Here is a 22,172-nt window from a genome sequence, read left to right as displayed (position 1 = left end):
AAAGGGGGGACTAGCTTTTAAGAACAAGTTTGAAAAGCAGGCTTGCAGTTCTTGGTCTTGGTGGAGGTTCTAGTCATGAGTGTTTTCTGCCAGGGGAAGTTTTTTTTTTCCTCTAATGCAGCTGCTAATTGTATAAATGGTGTCTTGTGAAGTCTGGTCCCAAATGCACCATGTGCTGGAGACCAAAAAAGCACATGATCCCTTCTGGCCTCACCAGCAACGTCTTTTATCTGCATTTATTGCAATGTGCAGGGAAAACATCACACTGTCTTTACATAAGATTCTAAGGCAACCTTTGGTGGCAGGGAGAAGCTCTCCTCACATGGGACACCATTGGGCCCCACTAAGTCTTGCAGCTGCTTCATGCAAAGGGAACTAGCCCTCTAGTATATGTCCAACACCCTCATTCCTATGTAACGTCACTTGGAAATGGTGCCAAATGCACTGTCAAACACACCTTCTTCCAAGGAACTCTGGCTGCTAAACCCGATCTCTTAGTTCAGCATGTTTAATCCTGGGTTGTTGACAACACCACCGAATGCCGGTGGCCTAGATAATCATCATCATCATTCCTCAGTCTAGATTTTCTAGACTCCTGGGAACGCTGGGTATGCCAAATGCTGCTCCTTCCTGACTCTAGGGCTATGCTAGCTGGGGCTGATGGGAATCAGAATCTGATCCGATGGAGGCCACATAAGTAAGATGTCTTGTCTGTGTCCTTTGCTTATTGCCTGGAAAGGCAACCCACCTCCCCCTTTCCCCACTTGGTGAAAAGGCCAAGAAAGGGGCTGGAGGGAACCCCCTCCGCCCGCCCACCCCCGTGCGGAGATTTTGCAAGGCGAGGGAGAAGGCCAAGCCCGAAGCCTGGTCGGGAAACGACGGCGAGAAGACAGGGCGACGACGCAGGCCCTCTTTTGCCAAGAGGCCGATTAAAATTCTGAGCAGGCACCACAGCCGGGACAAACCAGCTCTCCCCACCACCACCACCCCCCACCACCACCACTGGCAGGTGACGTCATCGCTAGGCGTGTGGGGGAAGGGCGGGGGAGACTCCAGAACTCTCTTCCCCCCCCCCGCCTTCCTCACTGCAGGGGCCGCGCTTGGACCGGCCCAGCAAGCGGCAGGCCCGGCCGCCCCCGCATCTGCGGCGTCGGCGAAGCGGGGGAGGGGGGATTCTACCGTGCTATCCCCACCTCGGCGAAGGAGGGAGGGAGGAAGGGAAGGACAAGCGGTCTCTCACGCGCGCGTGTTCCCCCCTTCCCTCCCCTGTGGCTCCTCCGGATCTCTCCGCAAAGCATCCTCCCCTCCACCTCTCTCCCCCCCCCCCACACACACATAAACCTCCCCGAGGCGTCTCCAGAGCCTTCCCCGGTTATAAAACTCCGGCTTCCCCTCTCCCACATTCAAGCTGCAGTCTTCGCCGTGCCACGGAGCTGTTGCACGGCGAGCCCATCATCCCTTAGATGTTTTGCAGCAATGATAGATGATTAGTCAGAGGCAGAGAGGTGGAAAGGAAATTGGGAAGTGGGGTTTCATGTTGAGATCCTGACTTTGGTAGAGGGCAGGGGCCGGTCTTTTCCCGCACCCCGGGGTGGGCACCCGTTTTGTCAAGCCTCTAACAGGTTTTTTTAAATAATAATAATAATAAAGGAAACGAGAGTCCTTGACGCTCCCTCCATGTTTTCTCAAAATCATGTCCGGCTGAGGTCACAAGCCGACCACCGAACCCTTACGGGACTTGCCCCGCTGGGTAAGCCTGCTGAGGACCATGCTGTCCATTTTTTTTGGCGCTGACTCCGCAGTGCACAGCTTCGGGCAACCCGGCCAGTTTGCCCCCGAGGGGCGACTCCGATTGCCTCAGTCTTTCCTCGCCGCTCCCTGCTTCCCAGTTTCTGGGATGCTGCCGTCCATTACATAACGGGGCGGCGGCTGCCAATGCAGCCTTTGGGAAGCAACCAAGCAAGGGCACGTCGGTGGACGGGGTGGGAGCGGAGCGACATATCCCTACGTGCTCCCATAAATCGACCGAAGGCGAGGGATGCCTTTCTTCCTTCTTAAAAGAAGCCCCCGGAATCTTCCTCTAGGGCGCCTTAGCGAGACTTCTTCCAAGTTCCACCATGACACCAGGGTACCACAGAAAGCCCCTCCACCCACCCAAGGCAGCCTATTTAGGCAGCACCACAACGGGAACTGGGTTGGGGGGGGGGAGAGAAACCAATCTAGTCCAGTCCAGCTCCCTCGCCTGTTGCTCCGTCTGCTCCGGCCAACGCCACCCGGGCCTTGTCGCCAAGAGAGCGACTGCGGCCGCGGCCGGCGGGCCCGTAGACGCGGCGGGGACTGGGAAAGCGCGCCCCCTGCAGGCCTGGCTGCAGCCTCACTCGCCTGCCCATCCGCCGCCGGGCCGACAGGAAGGTGGGACTGTAGTAAGATGGCAGGGCAGGCGAGCCGGCAGCTGGGCGGGCGAGCGGGGCTATACCGTAGCTTCGGGCGGCTGGCTGGCGTGCGCCAAGGTGGGCGGAGAGGGCGGCGTGTGCTGCCCGAAGGTCCCATGGGGTCACTCAACCTGGCGACCGGAAAAGAGGGAATAATTTAGGGGGGGGCAGATCGCCATGACTAATAGTGGAAGGGAGAGCAGCAAGCTAAATCCAGTTTGTGATGCCTATAAATGGCGTTTCTCTCTTCCAAGGTGCACATTTTTTAAAAAAAAAAATCACTCAGTGTCATCCCCCACGTCAGGGCTGGCTGTGGGCGTGAGGCTGTACTTCCTCCGCCCCCTCCTAATGGAGTGAACCATTCCCTGCTCTTCCTTCCTTCCTTCCCTCTCTCCTTCTCTTTCTCTTTCTGCCCCCCTTTTCCCTCTATCTCTCCTTCTTCTCCAGACGTCCCTCCAGCTTGGCGTGTGTATGTGCACTCACGGAGCGGGGGGCAGAAAAGTCTCTCTCGGTTGCTCGGAACTTGTCGGCAATGCCTGGTAAGCAGCCGCAGCAGCCCCCCACATTCCCCCAAGGCACACTTTAAAAATCGAGAAAGAAAGAAAGAAAGAAAGAAAGAAAGAAAGAAAGAAAGAAAGAAAGAAAGAAAGAAAGAAAGAAAGAAAGAAAGAAAAATCTGCTGTCGCAAATGGTTGTACTAAATATAGGATGGGACTTAAGCTGAACGGCAGATACATTTCTCTCGTCCTTGCTGTGCAACTAGGTAAGTCCACGCGCATCCTCTTACGGGCAAAAAGGTTGGGTCTTTCAGAGAGGATAGTTTATTTTTTTTTTAAAAGATCTAAGTATGCATGTGAAAAAGAAGAAGAAACACCCTAAACTAACCCTTCGTGTCTGTACTGATGGGAAATGATTGTCATTCGTGTAGAACAACGTGAGACGGTCCTTCATTTAGGACAAGGTGCATCTGCAATATATATACAGCATATATGCGCTTGCTGACGGAGACTTTTAAAGAATTGCGAATTATTTATTTGCCAGTTTATTTAAGATATCGAGATGCATACGTTCCCTCCCGGGACCCATTCCTTAACTGCATTGCTATATCGCCTTTCGTGCCCCCTCCCCTCATAACATACATATATTCGTGCGCGCACGCACACATAGACACGCGCGCACACCAAGATGGGACCGCGATAAAGTGAGTGCATGGCAGCATCCTATTTGTCCAGGGCGAAATTCTTCCTCTTCCTTCCTCCCCCCCCCTCCCCGGAAAGATAAGAAGGAAGGAGACCGGCAGCGAGGGAAAGAAAGATGCCCAATAATTTCGTTCCACTGCCCGGGCAGCTGATATTCAAAGCCACCGAAAAATAACGGGCCAAGGCAACCTGAAGTTTCTATCCCGAGAGCAGCCCGTTTTATGAAAATACTATCTTGGGATGTGGCGGAGACATTTTGTGTTGAAAAAGGAGAGAGGGGGAGGGGAAAAAATAAATGACTAAAACCGATCTGGGTCTACAATCAGCCGGATATTCTGCCTGTCCGCCCCCAAAACGTTTGTTCAAAGGTTCCCGCATCTTTTTGCTAACCAGAGCCAGGTTCCCTTTCCCGCGGGGTGGCCGGACCTCGATCTGCTCCTGGTTTTGTCTGGCGCGGCTCAAGGTGGATCTGGATCGCATGCTCCTGAAGGTTGGATAGGTCTAGCGGGAGGAGGAAATTGGCGCTTTGGGTACCGCAATGGCCAATATTTCGGAGGGGGTTGCGCTGCTGTCATCCGAAAAGGCAGGTTCGCTTGGCAGCTTTCCCCCGAAAGCTTCCCCTTCTTTCCCGCTCGTCAAGAGTGTGCAGACTGTCGACCCTAGAACCGCAACAAGCCGTCTGGAAATGCTTCGCACCCGCCCCTCCCCCACCCCTAAAGCGCATCCACATCCACAGAGACGCACATCGGCTCCAAAACCATTTCTCAAGGTCTTGGTATGGAACGATAAGGTCCCATCGTTGCCAATCTGTTTTGAGAAATACCTTGCAATCATTTAAAGGCGTTGGGCAATGTCCTGTTTATTGGATTCGGAACCCAGAACCCAGACTTGACTGGTGTGTGCGCGTGTGTTTGAATGCACTTCCAAAACGTGTTTGGGGGGGGGGAGGCTTCTTTGCACCAGGGCAGCCGGAATGTGTGAGAAATGGTTGACCTTTGGGGGCAAATCCCTACCACCCGCCCCAGGCTCGGTGCTTCAGAACTCTCCTCGGTCCCAGGTTTTATTTCTCTCCACAGCATTTCTTTGCCATCACCGAACTCTGCAGTGTTTTTGGAGAGAGAAATGATTTTGGGGAAGGGTGGGAGAGATAACAGTGCAGGAGAGGAAATAATACCACTGTGACCATGCAAACGACAATTGAGCACAAAGTAGAATGCAATCCGGTGTCCATCTGACTGCGTTTACAGCGCGCGCGGAGGGGGGGGGCTCCTTACCTTCTCCTTCCCTCTCTGCACCGGTGTGTACATTGGTGGCCCTGGACCCGAATTCTTGCGAATAATTCTGTGTGTTTCTATAATTAGGAAAAGGATGTCTCTCTCCTTCCCCCTATTTTGTTGTGTTTATATTTCCTGGTAAGGTTATGTCCCCGGGAGATGAGAAATTGTCCTGGTCTTCCGCGAAATAGGCGTCTATTTGCTTCTTTTATAATTTGCATGGGAGAACGCCGATAATACAGGAATCCGGAAGGTTGAAATTGGGGTGGGTGCACAACGCCGATGGTGGGTGGTGGTGAAGAAAAATAAGCATGGAGATAGACTGCTGGGGACCTGAATTTCAGACTCCTCCTAGCATCTGGTAGCCCCTCTGAGGTTTGATTTCTTGAACTCCCAACATGTTTCTCTAAGGTCTTTGGACTGGGCAACACCGTGTCAGAATGACAGCTGGCTTTTAAACTTAAAAATATCATTCTCTTCCTCCACCCCGCACCCCACTGGTTAGGGAATTTCCTGTTCCTCTTCTTCGGAAACCAGAAGTAGGATGTCGTGCGCATGTGGGTATGTGTGTATTTCAGAACAGATATGCAGTACAGTACTTCTTTGTACCCATGTAAGCGGGCTGTGTCCGAAATGAGTGACCTTCTGAGGCAAACAAGGTTATTGAGAGGGAAGATAAAAAGGGGGGGGAACACAGTAGCATGGGGGCAAAAAAGTGGTCTTTTAAAATACACGTAGCCTTGGTAAACGCAAAACTCACATACACTCATTCAAAAATGCCATTTATTTTTTTTAAATCACGTGTATGTGTATTGTGTATTTTACTACGAATGAAGGTCTCCCACCACCGCCCTTTAACCCTGCAAGTGGGCTTTTGTATTCGGGGTGGGTGGGTGGATGGAAGGGAAAGCAAGAAAGGCTTAAAGCTGATGGGACCCAGTCAGTTTCAGCCACCACGGTGTTTGTTACAGGCAGCGCTGATCCGTCTCTTCCTCGGGCAATTATGACCCAGTCAATTGAATAGGTGAGAGTGGAGAGGCGTTTATTCTTCGCACTCCTCCTCCTCTTCTGATAATGATGATGATCATCATCATCACCAACATCGCAGCCGCCCACACTGTGCGCCGGTGTGGACGTGAGGGAGGTGAGGAAAAGGGTTAAAACCTGTGGGCCAGAGACTTTCCATTTGGGAAGAGAGACGTTTCCTGCAGCTCAGTAGAAGAAAGGCAGTTTTAAAGCCTGGAGGTTTGAGGGGAGGAAAGGAGAGAAGAAGGGGAAGGGGGGGAAAGGGGGGGAGAGAAAAGAGGGGAAGAAAGGACAGGCTTTACTCTTGGGATGGTTTCCCCTGCCTGTTATTTGTTTGTCGGCTTCGGGTACTAGCCAATGTCTGCAGCCTTTGCGTGTTTTGACGTGCCGGGGAGTGGATCAGAGAAGAAGGGGAGGTGGTTACTAAATCAGGCTAACAATATATCAGGTGGAGAGGAGGAGGGGGGGTTTCCACTGACATGGAGGATCGCTTTTATTTTCTAATTGAATCCTCCCCCAACACTCTCACGCACACTCTCTCACACACACACGCACACCACCTGGAAATTTTGGGGCGCGGAGATCCTTTTTCTTCGTAAAGGCTGGTTCCTCTCCTTTCCGTGAGTCCTTGGAGGGACGCACTAGCTGGTTGGAAGTGCGGGGGCGGGAAATGACCATTTCCACCACCCGATGGCTACTGGAGGGTGAGGGATGGAAGGGTTGAGGCGCGGACCGTTTGCCGGGAAACCAAGCCAGTGATCAATTAAACCAACAAGTCGCTAATTCCCTTTCATTTGCTGCAGGATTGATAGGGATGAATGGCCCGTATGCTGCTCTCTATCCGTCCACCTGCTCCTGCAAAGTCTGAGAAAGGGTTGTTGTAGCTGGGTTTGGAGTGAGCGCCTGTGTGCGTGCGTGTGCATTTTAGAAGCAGCAATGTAACCAATGATCAAAGCATAAGTATGAACGCGAGCACGGCTCCCTTCTTCCCGCACCCCATACCGGCCGTCACTTCCCTTCACACGCACACGCGCGCGTGCACACAGAGATACATACATGAACAAAACGGTGGGTTTGATCTGTTTCCACTGCCAGCGCAGTCAAGAGCCATTTTAATCCAACAGACTTTCGCCATTGGCTTGTATAGGACTGGGGATGCTTTCCTGGGTCTTCGGAGGAGTGGAGAAAGAAAGACTCGTGTCATTCAGATGAACGGGAGTTTCCCCCTCGCCTTGACTTTGATGTGCGGGTTGCACCCAAACCAACAACGCCAGGAAACCGCGCTTCCCCAGGGGTCCAAGAAAGATGTGCGGGGGGGGGGGCGCTTCGGCTGCCTTGCAGATCTTTCAGAGAGGCTTGCGGGTTTCGCTGCGAGGAGGTGCGGAAGATGGATAATCGGCCTCGATGGTGTCCATGGTGGACAGCGAAGAGACACTGTTAAGGGGGGCGGGGGGAAGTCGGGGAAGGCGAACTGGGTGGAGATTAAATGAGACAGGCATAGCCCAGAGGGTGGCTTTCAGACTCCACTTCAGTGGAAGAAACTGGGCGAGTACGTAGTGGAGGAGGAGGAGGAAGGATGAAAGAAAGAGATTAAGCATGCCGGTCGCCCACTCTTAAATTTTCATTTCAGCAAGCTACACGTAGAGGGATTCTATGCGAGTAACTAGCCTCCAATTCGGTCCAATGTCTTGTACGCCTTGTATGCATGTCCAAAATGGGCGGTTCTTTGGATGCCTACTCCTAACCAAATTCTCATGATGCAACACAGGCAGAAAAATGGAGGGGGGATGGGGGAAGGGAAGTTTTCACTGTAGGAAACTAATTGTGGAATAAAAGAGTGTATAGCTTTCTGTTCTGGTCTTTATTTATTCACCTTAGGGACCAGTTCGCACCAGCACCAGTTTCCCCTCACAAGGGATTTAATCAGCCCAATCATAACCCAAATCCTAGGATTTTCCTCCCACAAAGCCCTGCTCTGCAGATTACTGCACCTTGCTTCGGGGTTAGTCATAGCAGTTATGAACTGTTCCCTATAAGGTATAAATCGTTCACGGAAATGAAGTTAGAGTTTCTCGCAAGTTGCTTTTTCCCTTTAAAAAAAAAAACCTTACAAACGAAATTAGGGGGGAAATTAAACAAAAACTAAAGAACCTCAGTTATGAAAACTTTATATCTGTGCAACGTTATGCAAGGGGGGAACCAGACTACGTGAAAATATTATTATTATTATTATTATTATTATTATTATTATTATTATTATTATTATTATTATTATTATTATTATTATTATTACTACTACTACTACTACTACTACTACTACTACTACTACTACTACTGCTGCTGCTGCTGCTGCTGCTGCTGCTGCTGCTGCTGCTGCTACTACTATTACTATTAAGTAGTACAATTATATGTTTATGTATTTGCTTGTTTAGTTATTCATTTGTTGATTCATTTGTGGGGCAGTTAAAGAAGAGAGCTAAAGACAGTTTATGATTTGAAGTGCCCAATATTTCCACTCAACCTATCCAGTTAAAAATTATTGAAAGAAGGAGTGAATGGCCTTTTTGGGGTGAAGGGGAGCTGATGGCAGGCCAAATCCATTCTCCTGTGAGAATGACTCTGTGTGTGTGTGTGTGTGTGTGTGTGTGTGTGTGTGTGTGTGTGTGTGTGTGTGTGTGTGTGTGTGTGTGAGAGAGAGAGAGAGAGAGAGAGAGAGAGAGAAAGAGAGAGAGAGAGAGAGAGAGAGAGAGAGACGCACTGTATGGCGTGCTGTTTACCTCGTTGGGAGCTGTCCGTCTTATGTGGTGCTGATCTGTTCCCCAGCGTACCTGGTGCAGGCAGTCAGAGCGGCGGGCAAGTGCGATGCGGTTTTTAAAGGCTTCTCGGACTGTGTGCTCAAGATGGGCCATAACATTGCCAACTATCCGCAAGATCTGGACGACAAGAGAAATCTCGAAACAATCTGCCGGTATGTTCTCCCATTTTATTATGTTCCTTCCTAGTCATTCGGGCTCCGACTCTTTATAATGTATTTACTGTACAGTATATAGTTGCTTTAATTTTTTTAAAAAAGAGGGGGATAAAGAACATGCAATGTAATAGTGGGGATTTAGTTAGGATTTCATATTTCTTAATGTTGGGGACCGACATGCCACAGTAGTAGGAATTTAAGGCCAAATAAAGTCACACTCCCGAGGCTTAATCCTCAGTGGCCTCAAATGCTGAACTAAGCATAACTATTCAACGGAAACAAGGATATTGAATTTAGTCTTCGTCCCATTAAAGTTAATGATAACATCCCTATTGCATTAATACCCTGATATTAAGCACTTGCAAGTGGAAGTGACCTTCATCAGATTTCGATTAAATTTGTTTCCAAATAAGCCCGACATTGAGTGTGATCCACATGACATTGAAAGCAAAATAAAAGAGTATTTTAATAGGTTCCAATTATATTCATTGGTCCATTTTGCAAATATAGGATTCTTCTGTTTCATTGAATGGGGATTGTTTTTCCTCTTCTGATGTAGGGTTTGTTTGTTTTTAATTACTTGACCAGCTAGGTATTATCAGTGGTCCTTCCTAATCATTTATAGATCAAAGCTAGTAAAAGGCATAGCTCTGGCAAGCTTGTGGTGGGGAAAAGGCACTTTCTGTCCAACGGAGAGTGGTAGCTTTTTAATGTGAGCACAATGCTGGGACCAAGGTACTCAACAGACTGTAAGGCGGCTGGTTGTGTTATCTCGATAGTGTTTTCCTCCTGGGGACACTCCCCCCCCCTTTTCCCTCTTCTTCTGTCCAACGGGGATTTACCCTATTTCCCCTTGTTGAAGGCAGTAGGAAGAAACTGCTATCCAAAATGAGACAAGGAGGTGTATAATGCTTTAAAATGTGTCTGGAGCAAGGATACGGTTTTTATTAAATTGTGTAATGTTACAACCTATTGTCCCGATACATCGCAGTATGATTTCAGTATCTTTCACACGAGCTGTGGTCACATTGCATAGATAATTTCATGCAATCATTATATTAAAGAGCGAATCATGGCAGTGGTTTAGTATAATGTGGCTATGTTGACTATAGAGTGGCTATACTGAGGATACACTCCTTCGCCCCACTTCCAAGAGCTATTGCAATATAAAATGAGGATTCGAACCCATCTCTTTCCCCAGTTCCGTTCGTTCAACACTGGAAGGCCACTATGTTGCCCAGCGATTTAAAAATGGGCACATTAAAACTTTTTGTTCTGTAATTGAGCGGCTGCTCTTACCCTGCAAACCGCTTCTGAGACGCTTTGGTGTAAAGTAGCCGGGAAGATAAATTACTGTTTTTCTTAAAGCAATTGATGAGATTGACTTTTTAGAGAATCATCCTAATGTAAATCCAAAATCCTGAACCAGTCTACGGGCTGATATGGGTAAAAGTGCCATCCCTCCTGTTCGAAGGTAAAAATCTGAAAGCAGGCTGGGTTGAAAGCAAATAAATAAATAAATAAATTTTTCAAAAAGGAACTGCAGTTCTTTATGAACATTTTAGATTTAAATCCATTCCGATATTTAGATGGAAACCCGATCTTCCCTATGCAGACGGGGACATAGGGCGCTCTGATTTAAATTGGACTGCTTTTCAAGTGAAAATATATTCACCTTGGCATGTTTTTTAAAAAAAAATCAAATGCATTTCGATTCTGGCATCCAAAGCTATTGTCTTAAAAAGCTATAATCTTAAATCAGATTTTCTAGAAATTAAATTTATCTCACTCTATTATTAGAGCACCCGTTTGGAGTGGCATCATGTTTTTCTTGTCCCTGTTAGGGTAGGGTTTCAAACTGAGACATCATGATTTGGAATTAAATTTTGTTGAAAGCAACGAGAAAATCCAGAAGAAAGGTACTGAGAATCCCAGTCATGATGGTCAGTTTAAATGCAAATATTTCCTCCTGAAACTTGAGAATGAGGAGGAAAACGGCTCAGATCGAGCAAAGTAGTGCATTGGGCCATAAGAAGGCAGGCTGCTAGAAGTCTTATTCCCACACTGCTCCTCTCAGTCCTTTTATTTCGAAGTCAGCCCTGTTGAAATTCGCACGGTGATTGAATCCCGGTTCGGATAAAAGGTCGTTTCATTGACCCCCGCGCCCCCCCCCGCTTTAATCGAAAACGTGCAATCAGTTTTATGCATAAGGAAGCAGAGATTCTAAATGGAGGCAGATCGTCTACTGGCCCCATCCCTTGCTCCCAAGGTCGTGGAGGGGACTTGCGCCCCCCCGTTCCAATTTTTCAAGATCCTGGCAGTCCTCATCCCTCCCTCCCAATGCGAGACAAAAAGCGTCCTCGAGTTTCGACGGCAACGTCGCTTGCTGCTGGGGAGGGAAGAGACCCTGCGCCTGAAAGGTACCCAACGCAAGCCCACCACGCCCGGCAAGAACAGGCGTTCCGCGGGTGCTTTGACTGCACGGCGGAGGCGCCGCCCTCCTCCTCCCCCCCTTTTCATCTCGAGGTTGGAAAGCCCCGTTGCTCCCTCAGAAGTGGGGGGTGGGGTGGGGTGTAGATGGCTGCTGAAGATCCCTTATTGGAGCAACAACGGCTGGGCTCCCGGAATTGCAGGGCGCCTCGCGGGGGAGGGAAGGAGTCCTTTGCCCTAGAAGATGCTGGCGGCGTGAGAACCCCTCGCCGCGGCTGGGAGGTGCCGCAAGGATGGGGAGGCCGCCTCCTCCTCCCCGCCCGCTACCCACCCACCCACCTACCCACCTAGGCGTCTTCTCTCCTTTGCTCTCGCGCCTGTTCCCATCTTCGTGCGCGCGTGGAGGGGCAGCGAGAAGCTCGGGCAAGATTTAGCCTTCCTTAGGGAGACGCAATTATACGGTAGAAATACGGCAGGAGAAGCGCCCTCTCAGCCTCCTCGCCATCTCCAGGCCTCATTATTTATTACAAATGCAGCCCGCGTTGGACTCCACGGCGGGCGCCAAGTGTTCATAAATTAGGAGCTGCAGCACCAACCACCAGGGTATTGCAAACCAACCAGAGTATTAGCCGGTCCAAACAAGATGTCTACACGGGGAAAGAGACAGGCTACGGTGTCTACAAATACTTTGGTGGTGGTCCTGATAAAAATAAGAATTACTATTAGGAAAGCTGGGCTGTCCACTTGGATTAGTCAACATAAAAGACATAATAATAGGTTTACAATCTGAAAAGAAGAGAGGAGAGGAATAGGTCAGGTGTGCAGATCAGAAAATAAATACATAGAAATCGTAATTATCACTGACAGCAAACGGCCAGGGCTGGCTCAAGGTGAACTGCTGCCTGAGGTGGAACACCACAGACTCACTCCCACTCTTGCCCTCTATTTCTCTCTCTCTCACACACACACACACCAGTCAAGACCTAAAGGCAGCTGAAGGTGGTTTGGCACCTGAAACACAAAAATCCCACACGCAGCTCTCCCCCCTTCGCTGCGTGTAAAAGCTACAACCACACTCAATTAAAGATGCAATGAATTTCTGCCCTGTCATGAAACTCAGATCAGCTGCTGGAGTGAGGCAGTCTGCCTCACAGTAGCACCAGCTGTGGAAAGCATGTACATTCACTCCCATGTGCAGAGGACAATAGAAGGGAAGGGGGCAACAACACTCACAGTAGCTGGGAGGGGTACGTGCATGCACACTTGGGTTTTCTCACAGTATACTGGTATGAGCTATTTCTGTTTCAAAAGGAAATGTTCTGGGATCTTTAGATTTTGAATGGGCTACTAAAGTCCATTAGTTTTATAAAATCCCTCTTCTTGATGGGAGCGAAAGTGACTGCAGCTGACTTCTTGTAATGGATTGACACCCACAGATGCGGTTTACCGTTCTTTTTGGAGGAGTGGCTGTGAAGGTTTTCATTAGGAGTACTGTACCTGCACCTCGAAATTTCATTGATAGCTAGCTAGGATGCAGAGCACCTCCATGCAGATGCTAAAACAATAAGCTTGAGATGAGTCCTCACTGGCTTAGCAATGGCATTCAGACTGAGTGCACTTACGGACTCAATGCCTGAGATGTACACTGAAGGCAAAAGTGGGATAGCCCTGCTTTCACTACTTTGGTGGCATTTTACAAGACTGCCTAAGCATTAGTCGCTATGGAATAGTGTGGCATGTATCTAGTCTATCATGTTGGGTCATCCAGATGTTTTGGATCGTTTATGTTTTCATAAAATGGGCTAGCCAGCCATCCTCCTCGTGAAGGCTTTCAACTGAAAGCAACAGGGCTGCTGATCTGGAGCTTACATTTATAACCTATCTTATTATTGAGCCATGTACCTTATCTGATTAAATGGCACCTTCCTGTATATGTTATACATACAGTTATAGCACATCCCACATGTATGACCTAATTGGTCCACTGTTGATGGATATGAACCCAGGCATTGCAACTCAAACCCTCCTGTCCCATTACTCTTAGAGTTAAAGTAGTTTGGTTCCAGGATAATGTACAAGTAAGTTTTATAACTGAGTGGTGACTTGAACCTCACTCTCCCCAGTCTCTAGCCGTTGCGCCACTTTGTTCAGGGCACTGTTTGTGTCAAGATCAAAAGAGTTATGACCTTGTGACTTGTTTCTTTTATTCACAAAGTTCAGCCTTCAAGACTAGAAAGCAAAAGTCTTCAAGACTAGGAAGCAAAACAGAGCCTCGTGGTGCAGTGGTTAAAACGCTGTACTGCAGCTAAAACTGTGCTCACGACCTGGGGTTCAAATCCCAGGTAGCCGGCTCAAGGTTGACTCAGCCTTCCATCCTTCCGAGGTCGGTAAAATGAGTACCCAGCTTGCTGGGGGGGGGGGGGGCAATGTGTAGCCTGTATAATTAAATTGTAAACCACCCGGAGAGTGCTTGTAGCGCTATGGGGTGGTATATAAGTAAAAAATAAAAAAATAAAAAGACCCTTTGAGCACAGGTATTTGATTAAAATATTTTTACCTCACTTTTTTTCCTTAAAAAGGAAGCAAGGTAGCTTACATCATTAAAAGATATTTAAAAGCTAAAAACAGTAAGTATACAAATATTTAAAAAGATTTAAACAAATATTCTTTTGAAAATGGTAAATAAAATCAATACTAAAAATACATTTAAAAGCAACAAGGTACAATTCATAAAAAAAAACTTTGAAAAAAACCCTTTCAGACACCAAGTCAACCCTGCCTGAAGAGAAAGGTCTGCTTGCAGAAGAACAGCAAAGATGGGGCCTCCCGTGGCAACAGTGACAGAGAAGGCCCTCTCCTGTGTCCCCACCAAGCGCACCTGTGAGGATGGTGGCACCAAGAGAAAAGGGCCCCCCTGATTATCTTAACACTGGGCAGGCTCATAAAGGGAGACACAGTACTTGAGATAGTTTGGACCCAAACCATTTAGTTTTATAGGTTAAAGCCAACACTTTGAATTGTGCCCAGGAACAGACTGACAGCTATACATTCTCCCTTACACTTCTGAATACAACTTCCATTCCCCTCGCCCACAACTGAGGGAACAAGACTGTTGACCTTTCTAAGCACTTTTCCTTGCTTTAATTTAACAGTGGAAGAGGGCTCATTACGACATGTGCAAAATGCTTTTCTATCAGTACTGTATTCACAGATTTAAAAAATGCATTATGATGGATGGGCAGTCCATATTAGAAGGTACCCATAGTTCAGCGGTGCTTTGCATGAAGGGGTTTTTTTTTTGTTCCAACCCAGCTGAATGATTTCATTGAGCAGTGGTTCTCCACTTTGAGCTCTATAGATGCTTTGGAGTTCAAAACATGCCCCAGAACCTCTGACTGTCCTGGCTGGGACTTTTGTGAACCAAAGTCCATCAGAGAGGATGAAGCTGTCTAAGCTACATTCAGAACCAGAGGCAGGATGCACTATCAGGAGCAAGGAAAGAAGACTATGAGAAGGCTTTGTCTCTGTGTTGGTAGTCTTCCCATAGATACCTGTTTGGCCACTGTACAAACCGGACACTGGAGTAGACAGATCCTTTTTCTGATTCTTAGCATTAAGAAGAACCTATAGTATTTCCTAGAAGAATGCACTTGGAATACAATATCCATCCTCCCCAGCAAACTGCAGCCAATGACTATGTTGGCTGGGAATGACAGGAATTCATCTAACATGTCAGAAGGGCATAAGGTTGAGGAAAAGGCACATACCTGGATGCATAGTTCCCACAGAGTGAAGTCTAATCACTCTGGGGAAGACTGGAGCCCCATCAAATCATACTGTGCTAGAGGCCCCAAGGCTCTGGCTTAAGGCGAGACAGCTTTGTCTCTTCACATATCAATACAATTGAACCCCCATTAAGGACATTTTAATGGATTGACCACATGAGTTTTAGTCAATTAATTGACTGATATCTCAGTTGCATGTAAAAACAGTATTTCTGAAGGAGGAAAGAAGCTATTCCTTCCCATTTAGATGGTTCACACTTGTATCCTTGCAGATGCAATCTCAGAAAGGGCATTTGTTTGGTGAGCAAGACAGAAAGAATGCCCTGGTTCTTGCCACCTTGTATGTGTCTTTAATAAGTATTAGCTGGACAGCTCCATGAGTTAGAACACCTGATGACCATGGGCTAGGGGTTCAATTACCCACTGTGCTTTGGTGAGGGGAATGGCAGCAGCCTGTAAGACCTTGGGTAAGCTGCGCCGGTCTCAGAGCGCCACTAGAGAGAGGGACTGATATTTGTATTGATTTTATATATATAAACATTGGTATTTTATATATATCAGTGTGTGTGTGTGTATGTATAATTTTTAGCCAGTTGAAATATTTTAGAAAATTGACTCAGCTGATTATTCAACTAAACTCTGAAATGGTATCAGGCTTTCCCATTCTTCAGATTTATCAAAATACAATCCCCATCACTGATGGTCAGAGACAATGATTGTAGTCAATCACATTTGAAGGGCTCCCAGTTCAGTCAGGACACACTAATTTACCAAGCATGGATCATTATGTAGACAGCAGGTCACTATCTACAGATCATAGGGTGATACCATTGGGCCTAGGGAAACCCCAAGGTTTACAGAGATTCAAAAACTTTACAGTTCAGAGGAAGATACCTGTAGCTGTATCTCCCCAGATTGCCACTCCTGTCTGTCCTAACCCTGCCCAACAAAGTAAATGGGGAGGATTGTGCAAGTGGTGATCTAACAACCCCCTGGAGAGAAGGGGACTCAGAATTAGATGGTTCAGTGGGTGTCGACTGACTGCTCTATAAAGGCAGGGATTAGAATGGAAAGGGGCAGGAATGCAATGGGCATGGCTGAGTGACTGGCATCTACCTTTCCTCCTTTCGCTTCAGCCTTCTCTTGCAGATAGAACTTACGTTTCAGTCACCTTGAGCTTCCTGTCTTGATATATTTTTTCTCTCTCAGAAATGAGGCATTGAAGGGGAAGCTGGTTAGACCCTGGACGATGGTGGGATAATGCTCAGCTCCTCTCTTGTGATTTTTCTCCCTCTCCCTGCTCAGATACTGGGACGACTTCCATGCCTGCACCCTTACAGCCCTCACGGATTGCCACCAGGAAGGGGTGACAGACGTTTGGGAAAAACTGAAAGAGAAATCCAAAAAGCTCGACTACGAAGGCAACTTGTTTGTCCTCTGCGGCAAAAACAAAGGGGCCGCCTCGTCCGTCGTAGCCTCCGCCTCCCCTTTGCTGCTGGTCGCTCTTTCCGCCGCGCTGGCCACGTGCTTCACCTTTTAGAACGTCCTCGGTGCGCCTGCGCAGAAGGAGAGGCGAGCGCGCACAGCCCATCCGCACGACACGATCGCCGCCTTTCTCCTCCGACACTGGCTCCCCCCACCCCACCCGCCACCTCCCCGCCGCTTTCTTCTCTTTCTCTCCAGGAACTGGATGTATAGAGGAAAAGCCTCCCTCCCTCCCTTGGCTCGGGGGAGTGGCGTAAGGGGGAGACACAAAACTGTGGGGCAGTTCTGCGTGATGCTAACCACCCACCATCCATCGTCAAGACAGGACTGTGCGGAAAAGAGAGAGAACTGGCGGCCACCGACCATCATCAACAGTCACCCTCGCCACCATGGTCTCTCCTTCCCTCTCTCTTTTTCCCTCGGCCTCTTCCTTCTTCTTCTTCTTTTTTTTGCGTTCTGATGATGATTTGCCAAAAGGGTACCAAACGGTGAGCAACCAACAGCCAAAACCAGACCTCAGCTTTATTCCTTTCTTGAAGACCAAGGTCAACTTGAGCCCTCTTATTTTGTATGTGTGTGTGCAAAAGAAATCTCAGGAACGGCGTCCAGCCATCACCGAATACAAATAAAAGCGTTAATAGGTAATAAATAAGAGTAATAATGCTACTACTAATAATGATGCTATGAATACTACTACTCACGGCGACACAAGAGGGGCTCTTCGGGGGGGTGATATCAACAGGAAGGATGAGTTGAGCGGGGCAACTTAAAAGGAGAAGGAGAAAAACGGAAGTGGATCTACTTGGGGTTGGCCACGTGCGCAAAGGAGTGTTCTATGGTGAATTAATTCAGACGATCATCGTTCCAAGGAAACTTCTCATGGCGTTTCCGTTTTCTTTGGGTTTTTTTTAAATAAAGACTTTTTTTCCTCGGCCATTCCATATCAGAGACACATGATTCCTCTCTCCAAGGCATGGCGGGGGAGGGACGAGAAGAAAGTAAGAAAGGACAAATGGAAAGAAGGCCGAAGGGGATGGGAAACTAAGAACAAGGAGATTTAGCTAAATGATCGACCTAATGAATGCTGCTAAGTTTGCTGAGAGTTGAGCTTTACTTAACTGTCAAGGCATCTTTTCAAATTTCACTGCCTTTTTTTCCTTTTCTTTTTTTCTTTTAAAAGAGGTTTCTCTCTCTCTTTCTCTCTCTCTTTTTTAGATATTCCACCATTATCGTAAGATACCAGACTATCCAACAGTAGAGATCACAAGGGGGGAAAGGGAGGGGGCGTATATGTTAATGTGAAAAAAAAAGTAAATAAACACACAGCTTAAAGGTTTTTTTCCGGTGGGGAAGTAATAAAAGAGCCTTGATTTTAAAAGAAAAAAAATGTAATTAAAGAAAGTTTATTATAAAGTCAATTCAGCAAAAAAAATTATACAAGATTTGCTACAAAGTATAGAAAAAAGGTATAAAATAAAATTATTGTTTGAAATGAGGATGCAGTTTTATTTCTAAGATATGTGAATCTATTTTATTGTACCGAATATTAATACAAAAATTTAAAGGTGCTTTCTTCAAGTTAATGGGCAAGTTAATATATTGCGGAGAGACGGAAGTTTAAATGGAAACTTGCGTGAGGTAGTCGAGATTTTATGCGGTGGTAAATTGTTGGAACAAGTGATGTAACTGAGAATGTCGGATTTACAAATTTAAGTAAGAAGGAACTGAAGTCAAGCGCGCTGAAATCAGTAAGATAAATTTTAAGGCTTTAATTCTGGGTTTTCACCGAGTTGTCTGAGCAAGGCTGGATGACGCTTTTCTTTGCTTTGGAAATTGACGGCTGTTTGTATATGCATACGTTTAATAACTATCAACTGACCTGAAATATAATCAGTTTAAATTAAGCGACACAAGCACTCCAAAATATTATCTAAGGGGAAGAATTGCTCTTAAAAGCGGCCTTCCCTCCCCTAGTTTGGATCTCTTAACCATGCTTCTGTGAAGGTAAAACGGTGCAATCCTTTATCTGTCATCTCGGAATTAACTCGTGTTGAGTTCTGGCGGTAAGGATTCAGATCAGGGGGGCAGAGCTTTGCAGCCTCCGTCCCTTTCACCCTAGATGAGAGAAAGCGGTAGCGCTCATTTCACAAAACTACGGGTACCGTCGGGGTACTTTCCCCCGCGAAACCGGGGCCTCATAAATTTTAATAACTTCTGATTAAACATGTTTACTAGCCGCCTTGTTCCGCTATTAATACTGTATTAAGGACGCGCGGGAGATCACAATAGCACCCCAAATGTCTTCTGACTATTAGTCTTATTGCAAGGTTCGGGGTATTAGCTTTCCAAGGAAGCTAGAGGATAGATTTTTTAAAAATGGATCCTCTACATCTCCTCCCCACTATACTCTGTATTTTGACACTTGTAACAGTGGCTTTTTTCTCTGTCTTAACCAGACAGGTACTGTACTTACTTCCCAAGACATACCCACGTGTAGTATGAAGCACTGGGGGGGGGAGTGTCCGTTCCCCCCAGTTGCCCCCTAAACTGCCTTGGAGCAGACGTGCAGGTAGATTTCTGTAATTATAATTTCTACTTGAACCGGATGTTTCGTGCCTCACGAGGCTATGAAACAGCCCCGCAAAGGTTCAAATGCGATCTTAAGAGGGGTGGGGAGGATGAAGAGCCCCTTCCCCCGCCCAGCCATGAACTGGCAGCTCTTCCCGATGCTTTCACCTGGAATCACTTCTCGCAGGAACGTGCGAACAGCAAATGAGCCACGAAAGACCTATTTTTAGTTTACAGCTCGGTTAAATTTAGCTAGCTGGTATCCTGAGATCTGTCGGCATCGCCTCCCGAGCACGAGTGGGAGAAGGCCAGATCATGAAAGGATGGGGGAAACTTACCTAGCTATTCCCCCACCCCCTCTTTTTGTCTAAGGCGCAGCCGTTTTCATGCAGGGGAGAGCAAGGCGGCCCATTAACAATTTCTGCACAGAAAAGCTGAGCTGGCGAGTTCGTCCATAATTAATAAAGCATCCCAGTTCCCGCTGCAATCAGGGCGGGGGGGGGGAGGAAAAAAAGAAGCAGGCAGGCGGGCGGTATCGATCCGGCAGCACAAGCTGCTGTAACCTCTCCTATTTATAGCATCCAGATAGACGCATCTCTAAAGGAGCAAACATCAAAGAGTAAATAACCCTCTCTTTTTTTACCTTCTCTTTTCGTAAGGGGGAGGGAAGCACCCTTTATGAGAAAAACCTTTCAATGCACAGAAAGGAGGAGCATGTGCATGCACACTTATCTCACGCTGCTCTTCTAGTGGCGTGTTTGTTTTTCCTCGGAAAGGTGGGAGGGGGCGCCCGGCTCTGTGCGCGCGTGCGCCGTAGGGCTAGGTGCTGCAGAGGGGAAGGCCCGTTGCATTCGCGATGCCCCTCTTCAGAGTCCTGTGCAATGCAATGTGTAAGCAAGGGCCAGGCGTTAGCAGACCATAAATCAAGCACAGGCGGCGGAGGGAGGGGGCAACCCCTCTGCATGCCTCGGGGGATTGAAATCCCAGCAACAAAACAGCAGCCTTGCTAGCGTTCGGGTTTGTTTGTTTGTTTATTTTTAAATACTTTTATTCATTTTTGGGTTTTTTTCCACTGACGGAGAAGCAGGTTGTCTGACCAAACCTCTATGCCAGGAACACCCGGCAGAAACTGGGCAGCTTTTTGCTTCCACAGTTCGCATCCCCCCCCTCGCTTGCTGTGCCAACACGGCTTTGTGTTGCTGGTGGCTTGCTTGCTTTTTGCCCCGTTGAGGGAGAAAAGTCGAAAGCACCGGCTTGTTGGTTGGTGTTGCCGGTTTGTTTTCCATCCCGGTGGTCGGGGAGGGCGAGTCGGAGAAAGCAAACGGGGTGGGGGTGGGTGGCTTTTCCGCCGAGGCAGGTCAGTGGGAGGGATTGACTTGCAAAAAAAAAAAAAAAATCAAGCTGCCGAGTCCAAACGCCACGGAAATGGGGAAACGCGATCCAGTCATCAGAAATTATTTTGTATGCACAATAATTTTATATGAACAATTATGCCAGCAATAGTTCGACGTTGACAACGAAGCAGTAGACTTTAATCCGCCAAACTTTATGCCATAATAAATAAATGTGTTAAGTTTTTAAGGACACACCAGAGTCTTTGTTGTTTTTCTAGGTTCACTGTTCTTCTCTAACCGTGGGAGATATTTCTGAAGTTACTGATTAAGATGGGCTATTTATTTCTTACAGTTATATCACACTTGCCTCTCGTGAGTTCAAGGCGGCGTACAAAGCTTCCGCGTTCTTTATATTGGGTTCTTGTCAGAAAAAAAGTAGGTCAGACTGACTGACCGGAGAATAGTCTGTGAGCTTCATGCTCCGTATAGGAATTTGAACGCAGGTCTCCCAAATTCTAATTCAGCTCTCTAAACGTTGTGCCACACTTTTATTTAATTCTGTGCGATTGTGATTAATTACCTCCTTGCAACAGAGTTCAGTGCAAATCGAGGCTACTCGCCCTCCTCTAAAAAAATCCAAGTTCTCTTTACCCTGCCCTGGAGAAATGTACTGTGGACAGGCATTCCTGCTGGGTTTCCTGGTCTCACTTGTTTAACTCAGTCCATTGACTAGTCGCGATTAACGGGATTGAGACAAGCGAATGCGGCGTCAACAGCTCCGTTGAAAACTAAAAGATCAGAAACTGACTAGAGAGGGGTTGGGTGAGAGAGAACAGTCAGCAGTGGATAACTTGGTGGGTGGATGGACTGGGGAAACAAAATAGGAAGAACGATGGATGGCTAGCGTTGATGCTGGAGTGCAGGTTTCGGAAAATGGGGGCACGATTAGGGTGGTTTTAAATGGAATAGGTTGGGCGCTCTTAAGAATGGATGATGCAGATTCCTAGCCCGATCCTGTAGAGATAGAAGTATCCTCCGAAGTTCACTCCAGCGGAGCTCAATAGGACTAAATCCCCGGCTCATCCTGTTCCATGGCGATGGCTCGCCTTCCTAGTGGGACAGCCGGCTGGGATCAGAACCAGGCCGTATCAAAGGAAAAGCCGGCCCCTCCCGGAGCGCGCGGCCTCTTTCTCCTCTGGCCAAGCACAAAGCAGCCACGAGGGCTGGGGCGCGCGCGAAAGAGACCCGGGGGAGGAGGGGGGGGGAAGAAGCTGGCGCCCATCTCGCTCTCGCCCGCTTCTGTGAGGCGAATATCCGGCCCGCCATGAATTATGAAACACTCCTCACCAACCCCCCGTGGGCGCTCGGTAATTAAGCAACCGCGCCTTTCGCACGACGAGGCCTGTCTGCAGCCACACACACACCCTTTCCTTTAAAGGGGAGCGGGGGGGGGGTTTGTGATAAATCGGCGGGCGAAAGGGACACTCCTTTCCCGCGCCCCGTGGGATTTGGCGGGCAAAAGGGGAGGGGTGGGGCAGAACGCAGGCCAGCCGGCTGTCGGGTCCGGAGCCAGCCTTTGCGCAAGGGGATCCAATGGTTTAGATTTAGTCTTTCCTGGTCTCCCCCCCCCCACCTCCCCGAGCGGAAAATGGTTTCATACAAAACAGT

General features: G+C 47.9%; 1 protein-coding gene across 1 annotated transcript; it reads left to right on the top strand.

Annotated features, from left to right (window-relative positions):
- Positions 1-2,556: 2,556 nt before the first annotated feature.
- NRN1 (neuritin 1) lies at positions 2,557-18,097 on the top strand. Its single transcript, XM_072998583.2, has 3 exons — positions 2,557-3,195; positions 8,755-8,899; positions 16,423-18,097. The coding sequence occupies exons 1-3, from the start codon at positions 3,141-3,143 to the stop codon at positions 16,655-16,657; spliced, it is 435 nt and encodes a 144-aa protein (XP_072854684.2). The 5' UTR covers positions 2,557-3,140; the 3' UTR covers positions 16,658-18,097.
- The last annotated feature ends 4,075 nt before the right edge of the window (positions 18,098-22,172 follow it).

The sequence above is a fragment of the Pogona vitticeps genome, chromosome 4 (assembly GCF_051106095.1).
Source record: "Pogona vitticeps strain Pit_001003342236 chromosome 4, PviZW2.1, whole genome shotgun sequence".
Lineage (NCBI taxonomy): Eukaryota > Metazoa > Chordata > Lepidosauria > Squamata > Agamidae > Pogona > Pogona vitticeps.
This window is presented reverse-complemented; position numbering and strand designations above follow the sequence as displayed.